The 11,335-nt window shown below is 38.3% G+C and overlaps 1 protein-coding gene across 1 annotated transcript; it reads left to right on the forward strand.

The window, feature by feature from the left end:
* The first annotated feature begins 5,255 nt into the window (after window positions 1-5,255).
* LOC107787646 (acetate--CoA ligase CCL3) lies at window positions 5,256-11,038 on the forward strand. The gene is made up of 3 exons (XM_075243615.1): window positions 5,256-5,651; window positions 8,139-8,729; window positions 9,800-11,038. Exons 1-3 carry the CDS (start codon window positions 5,436-5,438, stop codon window positions 10,694-10,696), a joined length of 1,704 nt encoding a protein of 567 aa, XP_075099716.1. The 5' UTR covers window positions 5,256-5,435; the 3' UTR covers window positions 10,697-11,038.
* The last annotated feature ends 297 nt before the right edge of the window (window positions 11,039-11,335 follow it).

The raw sequence follows: 11,335 nt of genomic DNA on the forward strand, positions 1-11,335 counted from the left end.
CTGATCCCCCTACCTTATTTGCCGTGGTACTTTATTCTTACTGAATTATTTCCTTAATTGGAGTTTTCTGATCTTAGTCCTAATTGACTACCCAATGCTTACTGAACTTCTGATTCTTTCCTTATTAGTCATGTACTGAATTTTCTTGCCTTATATGTTGTTGGTTCTTACCGTTTGAATTAATTCCTTTAACTCAAGGGAGTACTTTCCTTGATTTTCTGATTGACTGATTTTGAGTTCCTTAATTACCATGCTACTATGATTCTTACCTTATTTACTACCTATTTTCAAACTATAAATACTCTAGTCTTTCATTAACACAGGACACGAACTCTTAGGTTCAAAACTATCTCTCATACTAAAAAAATCTCTACTCTCTCTCTCTTGTGCTACATTCTACTGTTCTAAGTTAGCCGGCTGCAAGCCAAGGCAAACCATTTGTGCTCTCCTGTTCTTTCATTCTGCTTACTCTCCTCTTCACTGGTACGTCCTAGTTTCAATTCAATGTTCCAACAACAACATGATTCTCTTATTGTTTCAGTTTCTCTTGTTTCTGGTTTGCTTCTATTTGTATTGTGAAACTTGTAGTTAAGAGTTACATTATCAACATTTTGTTATGCCTCCCCCTTCCTTTAGATCAGTATATTCCCCTTTATGTATGTTTCTAAGCATGCCTTACCAATTATCTCTTACTTGTTGTGTACTTACCATCATATATCCCACGGATCCCCAAATCCCTATCACCCCTTTATGTGGTTGTGTTCTTCATATCTGGTTTTGTGACTATGCCAATGTCAGCTAATTCTGAGCATGTCTAAATCAGTCCTAGACCTTTGCTGGGTTATGTGTTTGCAGTCAAATGTTCTATGTGTCCCAAGCCCCTTGACCCCTGTGTGTGACTACTGAATTTACTTGGTTTTGTGAACTAGCTGTGTATGAACATATCCTAAGGTGTTTGGACTTTGTTAACTACTCCAATCTCTTTTTCAAACAATCTCTGTCGCTTTACTGAATTACTTTCAAAAAAGGCTTTTGTTAAATACAGTTTCTTACTAAAACCTTTTCAACTTGTGTCCATCACTTTTCACTCTACTATTAGTCAATAAGTTCTGCCCCTCTAGTATGTGTGCTGCCTTGGGATCCTTTTGAGAACCCTCTGAACTCTGGCATACTGAGGTTGGCCTTTCCATGCTGCACTTGTTCAATTATTGGTTGCTAAGTCTAGGTGTAAGCACTGCCCAGGATCCTTGAGATCCTTAGGGAACTTTGATGCACCTAGACTCTGATTTTTCTGTGGAACTGAGGCATATGAGGCCATTGGAGGCTTTGGGAAATCTGGGCCTAATTGAAGGCTCCCTATAGAATAGCTTCTTAATTTTCTATTTTTTTACTTATGCAATTCATTCATTGGCCTGTAATAATTTGTAAATAGATATGGGGGTATTTAGTAAAAAGGGTGGGTAGATGCATACTTTATGGGGTAATACAGGTAGAAACCCTGCTCTTAGGACCTTACTTTTAAAGTCTGTTTGCTCTACTAAATAGAAAACATACTCATAGGACTTTACTCTTTAATCTAATTGATTTGCCTAATAGAAATCATGTCCATAGAGTTTCACTTTTAAGTTTGTTTGCTAATCAAGTATAAACCATGTTTATAAGGTTTTACATTCTGTCATGTTCTGAAACCATGCATATAGGTTCTAAACAATAATGTCTTAAAATCAGTTCAATAATAGATGTCATGCCTATAAGACCTAATCCAGATTCAGTTATAACAGGTTTATGTATGTTGCCATACCTGCAAATGGTTAAAATCAGTATTACGCCTAGATATCATGCCTATAGGGAGCTCTTCTCGCAATTCTGACTGTTAATCTAATTTAGTCTAATAAATCAACTTGATTATGCCTAGTTCATTTCTAAATTGATCTTATTAAGTATTAAGCATTTTCTGAAACAAGTTCTTTCAAACTGCCTCAATCTCATTAGATATCATGCCTATAGGTATTGAATGAGTCTATTTCAAACTCTGTTTGTTTCTGCATTAATATAGACATCAGTACTTCGTGTGTAGGCAAGCCTTTAGGGCATTTTCAAAACTGCATTCTCTGAAACTGTCTCCATTGCCTAACATTTTCTGACCCTAACAGGATTTAAAAAGAGTCCCTAGGTAACTACTAAGGTGTAACTTCTGAGTCTAAAAAAGGGTTTGTCTGTTTCCGCATATTCACTTAGATATCCTGCTTTAGGATAATGTCTAATAAAAGACCTTAACTGTGCTTGAGTCGTGCTGCTTATGTGTTTGTTTGAGGAGGAAACTCTGAGCCTCTTAATTGCTCCCATTATGTGTGAAAGTCCTAAATGCTTTTGACTATCACCTTAGAATTTTCACCTTTTAAAACCTTAGGGGGTACGTCTAGAACCACCCATAGGTAGAGGTCCTAACTCCCTCCAGGACCATTAAGAAAGGACGGGTAGCAGCACGCAATAGGAACCATTGACCAAACACTCGCTTTGCATGACCAATAAGGGGATGGGAAGGGTATACATGGGATATGATGACTACGCGTTAATGTCACGTGTAGTCCCTCATTGAGGAGTGTTTACCGGGCATTGCGTGGGATAATCCTATAGTATAACCAACCTAGGACTTTTCTTTACCAAATCCTTTCTTTATTTAAACCTTTGTTTTACAACTTGTTGAAACCTTTATCTTACTACTTGAGTTATTCTAACGTACTTTACTTGCAACTTATTTGATTCAACTGCTTACTTGTAATGGACTAATTGGTGAATATAAGTTCGGTCGGGACCTACAGTTGTGGACCAAATGGGGTTCCTAACACCTTCCCCTCGAGGTTACTTCGAGCCCTTACCCTAATCTCTGGTAATGCAAACCAACCCAAGAGTTAATCGCTCTAGGTGCCCTAACGCACCATAATTCGTTAGGTGACGACTCTTCAAATACCCAATTCCCTAAAGGAAATGAGTCATTACACCCCGTGAATGTCGAAGCCCGGACCTCTCCCCGTCAAAAAGGGGAGGAAAAAGGGGGCGCGACAATACATGTCAATCAACAATGTCACAGTGGATCCATCAATATTCACACTTAGCACTGTACAGGTGCCTGGCATAACTGCCCATCATCAAGCACTATATAAAACATTGTACCTGCACCCACTGCTGGCATGTCAGACTCCGGAAGAGCGTATCCTGTCCAAGTGCTAATCATAATCAATTAACCGAATAGTAAATCTTGGTGCATGCGTCACCCCAAAACAATAACATTTAGCCCAAAATGGGCATGGCGTACGCGTCACTTCAAAATCAATACCAAACCGACTCTATGGCCGAAACTCAGTCATTTACCGTTCATGTCTCAGATAAACACATCTCAAAATACTCAATTTAACAGTGTTACACATAAGAGGCATTAACAACATGTGAGGAGTCAAATAAGAAGTACCGAGACAGAGATATCATACACAGATAAAGCAAGATTGAGAACATATGTACGAATAAGGCATATACCTCTGAAACAACAAAAATAGCCCTATCAAGTCTCAAACAAATAGCACTTAGCCTAGACATGACATCTAACATGAATTACAGTTCAAATGATTGAACAAGTATGGAAAACACAGGGATAACAAGATATTATAGCAAAACAAGCCTGGCAATAACCTAAAAACCTCCCCAAATCATGAACACACCAGTGCACAGACACACGCCTGTCACCTAGTGCGTTCCTCAAAATGCGCAAATCAATACTCCAACAATTATCAGCCTCCAAACAACTCGAATCCCGTCGCAAACAACTCAATATCAACAATAATACCGTAAAAAACAACTTCAAAGATCCTCATACGGATGTAGTCTCTAGCAGATGTTGGAACAGATTAACTACGAGTATCTCATCGGTTATACTAATTAATTTGACCAAACCTCTTATGCGAACGAGGTCTACTGTCGCGAATGTGATGAGCAACTACTCATAAGCTTCGCGATTGCGGACCATATCTCACGATCCCAGAGAACAACACGTGCCACCACATGGCCTCACCTTCCTTATACGCGATCGCATACCCACACTCACGTTCGCGATGAACAACACTCCAAGGCTTCGCGAATGCGAAGAGAAACAAGTGACCTGCCAGCAAAGACTCTACACGATCACAGCCAATTCTTCGCGATCGCGAAGAAGGAAACCAGAAGCACAGAAATCAGCAGTCCCACTAAGTCCAAAATATTGCCAAAGTTGATCCAAAACATACCCGAGGCCACCAGGATCCCGCCCGAATATACCAACATGTCCTGAACACAATACAAACTTACTCGAAGAGTCAAATCACATCAAACAACACCAAAATCACGAATCACACATCAATTCAAGCCTAATGAACTTCCACTTCTAAAACCAATGTCGAACCATACCAAAACAAATCCTAATAATCTCAAATTCTGCATGCAAGTTCCAAATGACACAACAGATCTATTTCAATTTTTAGAACCAAAATCCGAACCCGATATCTACAAAGTCAACTCTCGGTCAAACCTCTCAACCTTCCAAACCTTCAACTTTTCAAACTTTCGCCAAAAGTGTCAAACCAACCTACGGACCTCCAAATTAATATCCGGACATACGCCTAAGTCCAAAATCATTATACGAAGCTATAAAAAGCATCAAAACTTCATTCCGAAGTCGTCTACACAAAAGTTAAACTCCGGTCAACTCTTTCAACTTTGACACTAAGTGTCGCAACTACGAACATCCTAGGAACCAAACTAACCCCTCGAGAAAATCACATAACCACAAATGAACATAGAAGAAGTAGTGAATAGGGGAACGGAATTGCAATACACAAAACGACCGGCCGGATCATTACACATCTTTATCTTATGCAAAATTTCAAATATGAATTGAAATGAAATGTCAACCATACCAAATTTCCAACTCAAAATTCCGTAAGTAGTAAAACTCCAGAATTTGACAGTTATAAGTTCTTCGTTCATTAAAAAAACTCGAAATTAGCTCCAATTACACATATAACTACTAAATAACTGCGGGACTGTATATCATAGTAAGCATAAATATTCGAGACACTTCACAAAAGTTTTTCGGACGAGTTCCAATTTTGAAAGAAGCAAAGAAGAAATTCTTATACAAATTCTAGCCAAGGTTGTCTTTTCTGCTCATCAAAATCATCACCATAATAAAATAGGAAAAAGAAGCAAAAAGTCATCACCATAGCCAACATATCCAATATAAAAGGACGAGAAAAGAATACTACTCCACTCCACTAGCAATTAAAAAAAAAAAACTCAACGCAACACACGAATCACACATCCAACATATTATATACATAGCATTTCTGCTCTCCATTTTCACAAAACTCCTCTTCTCAAGTCCAAAGAGAGAGAGAGAGAGAAAAATGGTGGTAGAGAGAGATATCGACGATCTTCCAAAGAATGAGGCAAACTACACCGCTTTGACGCCGTTATGGTTCTTGGATAGGGCGGCGATGGTGTATCCCAACCGAAAATCGTTAGTTCACGGCTCCATTGAATACACGTGGCTTCAGACTTATCGCCGTTGCCGTCAACTGGCTTCTGCTCTTACCAAACGCTCCGTCACTTTTGGAAGCACGGTATCTCCGCTTCTTTACTTCATTTTACTACTCCATTATTCTTTTCTCTGTTTTCCTTCACACTATAGTAAGAGAGTTGTGGTAAGTTCATCAGTTTTGAATTGATTTAACCAAGTATAAAGGATTTCTTTTTATAATCAAGAAATCCAAGGGGACCAGTGGGAACAATGGACTATTTATAAAGGATTTTTATGGGCAACACTAGCTTTATTTTTTAAGAATCGGGCTTCTGTTTTTTTTCCTCTTTCTTATTAGAGTAATTTCCATTTTCTCCTTTGCTTCTTTATGTTGTTAGTTTGTTTCATGTCTTGTGTGTTGCAGCAGCGGATTTTTTTAAATTAAGCTTAATTGCTGTCATGGAAGTAAAGGGAATATGATGATTGTTGTGAATTGTATGAGATTACTAGTAATCTGTTTTGACATTGTCTTGTTTGGTAATAATTTCTTGCAAGAATAGATTTTTTAGCTAGTATTTCCGCTAGTAGTACTTTTCTTTTCTTAGTTTTTTTCCTATGTGACTTTTGTTTTCGGGTTCTAGCTGGCAGTATTTAGTTTCTGCGGATAGCTATGTGATCAGTCACGATGAGAGGAAATGATGGAAATGCTGTATATTGGCCACAGGACTTTACATGCCCCAAATGGTTACTGTTAGCAAAAGCATAAAATGTATACAAAAAGATTCTTAGTGTCTGCTTTGGATAAGAATATTTAATTATTTGATTTTGGTTAAGCGAGAAAGGTTTAGTGTGTGAGAGACTGAGAGTAAATATACTTTTGCTCCATACTTGGTGTATGTTCGGCTAAATCTTATGTTCAGTTTATTGAATGATTGCAGACACTATATGTTAATATAGTTTTTATTCGACTAAACCAAATAACCTTTCCTATACACTGTATGATCCCTACAAATCTATTTTCTATTCTTGGTCAAATTAGTATAACGGATGAGGTACTCGTATTAATCATATAAGAATCTGTTCCAACATCTACTAGAGACTGCATCCGTATGAGGATCTTTACACCCTGCCACTGTTATAGAGATTTCTGTATTGATTGCGTAGAGATTCCTTGGGTGTTTTGCTGGCATTGATTTACCTCAGTCCTCACCATCCTGATCTACATAGCATATTTGATAGTGTTTCTCAAGACTCAATACAGTATGGATAAGGGTGATTCTTGGACACTAGTCCATGTAAAATAGACTAATGCAAATGCATAATATCCAATATCTAGGAGAAATTGCCTTAGACATGAGTTGGCATGTTGGAGTTCCATTCGTTGCTAAGTGAGAATTTGGCACTTCAACTTGAGTCGTTTGGCGCAAGCTGTCTTATATCTTCATTCCATACTCCCTCATATACTCTTTATGGATCACTAATTTAACACAGACAGACCATACTCGTTAGCTGATTTTCTGGTTATACGAGGGAAAGAAGAGGAAAACTTATTTGGCCTGTTGGAGATTTTGCATACAGTAATGTAAACAGTGTAACAGAGTCTACAGACTTAGCTCACACTGTCCCGTTTCCTTGTGGAGCAAATGAGTGGGTGGAGTCAGATTGGTCTTTAGTTTAGAAATTACAGGAAGATCTTTGATTCATTGATAAAGCTCATATATCTGTAAGGTTCATCACATGGTTTTGTGCCTTGCCTTTCTGTAAGTTCATTCTCTGGATGGAGTTGACCCTTCTCCATTTTTTTCTTGTTCTGGGGTTATCAGGAGTCAAAACAAATATTACGCTAATATCTATGTGTTCTTACTTTAAACTTCTTAACCCCCATTTTTAGGAATTTTAGGGAACTTAGGAAGGGTGAATAAGAGTAGAGTTGCTAAAGTAAGTAAACTATATTATTAAAAAATCGGTGGTAATGAAGTGCTGTAATTTACAAAAGTTTCAGGCATCGTCCCGGTTACATGTGAAGGGAGCCCGTAACTTCCTAAAATTCTTCCAGATTATTCACTGAAGTCTAGATAAGCTAAACCTACTGTCTTCGAAGAAGAGTACATTTGTTTAAAATGTAATATTTTGGATACAAATGATCAGGTTTTGAATAGCCTCTCCTCAGGGTTAAAGAAACTACTCCCTCCATTCCCCCCGTCTTCTTTTTGGTCTGTTTCTAAAGAATTACCCCTTAGTACATTTGAAAACAATTTAATTTGAATGTCCTATTTTACTCTTAATAACAAGCTTTTATAGCCACTCAATGTTATGACATGCTTAAGACATAAGTTTCAAAAGTCTTAATAGTTCTTTCTTTCTTAAACTCCGTGCCTAGTCCAGCAGGTTCACATTAATTGTAACGCACGGAGTATTATATTTTTAAGTGTTGCATCACCTATCGCATGTTTCTCCCTATTGATTGAATGGACAGACAGGAACTTTCTATAGTTCTTAAAGGATGTACAGTTTTATCCTCTTGACAAAATGAATTTTCTGGTATCCAGTGGGAGCCTTTTAAATCCTTCCCTTTTTGGCGTCATGGCAGGTTGCAGTGATTGCGCCAAATGTTCCTGCTATGTATGAAGCTCATTTTGGAATTCCAATGGCTGGAGCTGTTTTAAATGCTGTCAATGTTCGTTTAAATGCAGACACAATTGCTTTCCTTTTGGGTCACTGCTCAGCTGCAGTTGTCATGGTGGACCAAGAATTCTTTCCCTCGGCCGAGGAAGCTTTAAAAGTCTTAGAAAATAAGAGCAAAGGAAAATCAAATCGACCACTTCTTATTGTTATTGCTGATAAAAACTGTGATCCAGCCCCAGTCCAGTATGCGTTGGAGAAAGGGGCAATTGAATATGAGCAATTCCTGGAAACTGGTGATCCGGAGTTTCCATGGAACCCACCGCAAGATGAGTGGCAAAGTATTGCTCTAGGTTATACTTCTGGAACGACAGCTAGTCCTAAAGGAGTGGTGCTTCATCATCGTGGTGCTTATCTTATGGCTATGAGTAATGCTGTTGTTTGGAGTATGAAAGAGGGAGCTGTGTACCTTTGGACTCTACCAATGTTTCACTGCAATGGTTGGTGTTTCACATGGACACTTGCTGCAATTTGTGGGACTAACATATGTCTTAGACAGGTAATCGCTTGGCTCTTTTCTTGCACATGGGGATTCATATGTCCTATTTATGGTACTTAGTTCTGAGTACGGTGTAACCTTATTAATGCACGTGCAAATAATGTAGGATAAATGTAGTTGATAACACGATACCAGACTTTGGCATGAGAAGTGTACAATAGAAATAAGAATGAACAGATGAAAGTCATGTTTGTTTATTTTTTTACCACATTGCCCCACCACTATAGTTGACAAGTGTGTTTTAGAGTAGATGCATATCTGGTGATTTCCCTTTTGCACGGCCTGAATGTATATGACAGAAGTAATTAGGCTTATCCATCAAAAAAGGGTCGAAACATGGAGGGATAGCATTTGCTGCTTGTGTGTCCTCCAAGAGCTCTGCCCACCCTCCTAAATTTTTTTTATTTTTTATTTTTTTTGGGAAAAGACGCTCCTAATTCTTGTTCTGGGGTCATAAAAAGATATGAACTTCCAACTCTTACCATTAAATTTTTAACAAAATGAAAACTGCTTATTTCACTAATAAAAACAACAATCCTTCCCCTTCTGCTATCTACCTTTACTCATTTCTTCTCCCACATACATGATTAAGTGTTCAAATAATGGGTGATTATAAACGGAAATGTAGATAGAATCCTCTTGAAAAGTATGGAGGAGTTAGATACTTCCCCCCCCCCCCCTGTCCGTTCCAGTTTCCAAGCTGAAATTCAACAAAAAATCAGTATTTAATCATCTGATCATGCAAGTCATGCAAGTCACCAACAAGAAGCAATGGCATCTTATTTTTCAAACTATCAGGGTAAAACACAATTATACAGTATTTAAAGTAGGTTAATGGACTAGAAGAATCTTAAAAAGAAAATATCTATTTTTACTATCTTAGGATGTTCATTTAAAAAAGTAGTAACACGTAGCTTACTTCCTAGTTAAGACCCGAAATGATTTTTTAGATGGAGATAAAAAGAAAAACATAACGTCTTTGAGGCTGGTTGAGCACATAGTTTTCTTCCCTTCCTTATGCTGGTTCATGACAAGTTTGCCTTTTGTTTCTGTCCTGGGTCCATATGCAGGTAACAGCAAAGGCTGTTTATTCAGCTATAACCCACCTTGGTGTGACCCATTTCTCTGCTGCACCTGTGGTGCTCAACACCATAGTAAACGCCCCAAAAGAAGAGACTATCCTTCCCCTGCCTCGTCTAGTACATGTAAGCACAGCTGGTGCTTCTCCTCCTCCTTCAGTTCTCGCTGCAATGACTCAACGTGGCTTCCGTGTCTTACACACTTATGGCCTCTCCGAAACCTATGGCCCCTCCACTATATGCACATGGAAGCCAGAATGGGACTTACTTCCCACAGATGTCCAAGCACGTCTCAATGCACGTCAAGGTGTCAGATATGTGAGCTTGGAGAAACTAGACGTAATTAACCCAAAGGACATGACACCTGTTCCAGCCGATGGAAAAACGATGGGAGAAATCGTCTTCAAGGGTAACGTTGTGATGAAAGGGTACCTGAAGAACCCTAAAGCCAATGAAGCTGCTTTTGCAGGAGGGTGGTATCACTCTGGTGATCTTGCTGTAAAACATCCAGATGGGTATATAGAAATAAAAGACAGATCAAAAGACATAATTATTTCTGGTGGTGAAAATATTAGTAGTGTTGAGGTCGAGAATATCTTATATCAACACCCAGCAATCCTTGAGGTCTCTGTTGTTGCAAGGCCTGATGAGCAATGGGGGGAGTCACCTTGTGCATTTGTGACATTAAAGCCTAATGTAAAGGAAACGGATCAGCAACAGTTGGCAAAGGATATTATGAACTTCAGTCGATCGAAGATGCCAAGGTACTGGGTTCCAAAGTCTGTAGTTTTTGGACCATTGCCAAAGACAGCTACAGGGAAAATACAGAAGCATTTGTTAAGGGCAAAGGCAAAGGAGATGGGACCGGTGGGAAAGAGTAGATTGTAGATGTAACACGATTGACTTGCTGTCAAATTTGTCTTTGTTTGTATAAATTATCTGCTGTTTTTGGACCATTGCCAAAGACAGCTACAGGGAAAATACAGAAGCATTTGTTAAGGGCAAAGGCAAAGGAGATGGGACCGGTGGGAAAGAGTAGATTGTAGATGTAACACGATTGACTTGCTGTCAAATTTGTCTTTGTTTGTATAAATTATCTGCTGTTTAGTGATCGGTCTATGCATCTCTGCGTGTATCTTCACTCTCATTGCAGATATAATTTGTATCTTCATATTCTGGTGAAATGCCAGTTCTTTCCATGAAGTAGTAATTCACTATGCTTTCAGTAAATGATTTTTATGAAACAGCATCTCAGATTGTCGACATCTTACCACTTGATAATTTCTTTTTTCATTAAGACACTGGAAATTGATAGAGTTGTATGTTTCTTAATGTCTATATGTTTCATAGAAGAAAGTCATTTACAAGGTAATTGCATGCAACAGTTTATAGTTTAATATATGTGGTTATCTTAAGAAAAGCTAAGTAACCTCTTACCAGATACTTTTTTAGTTAGTGTATTTAAGTTAACTCCATAAATAACTAGTGCTCCTCATTTAGTTTGTCATCTTGCTATAAGAATTGCAA

Source organism: Nicotiana tabacum, chromosome 22 (assembly GCF_000715075.1).
Source record: "Nicotiana tabacum cultivar K326 chromosome 22, ASM71507v2, whole genome shotgun sequence".
NCBI lineage: Eukaryota > Viridiplantae > Streptophyta > Magnoliopsida > Solanales > Solanaceae > Nicotiana > Nicotiana tabacum.

What these genes read in the sequence shown, in the direction of transcription:
- LOC107787646 (XM_075243615.1), top strand. Translation starts at nt 5,436, where the DNA reads ATGGTGGTAGAGAGAGATATCGACGATCTTCCAAAGAATGAGGCAAAC. An exon ending in CCGTCACTTTTGGAAGCACG is followed by an intron (nt 5,652 to 8,138) that starts GTATCTCCGCTT and finishes GCGTCATGGCAG; the next exon opens with GTTGCAGTGATTGCGCCAAA. An exon ending in CTAACATATGTCTTAGACAG is followed by an intron (nt 8,730 to 9,799) that starts GTAATCGCTTGG and finishes GTCCATATGCAG; the next exon opens with GTAACAGCAAAGGCTGTTTA.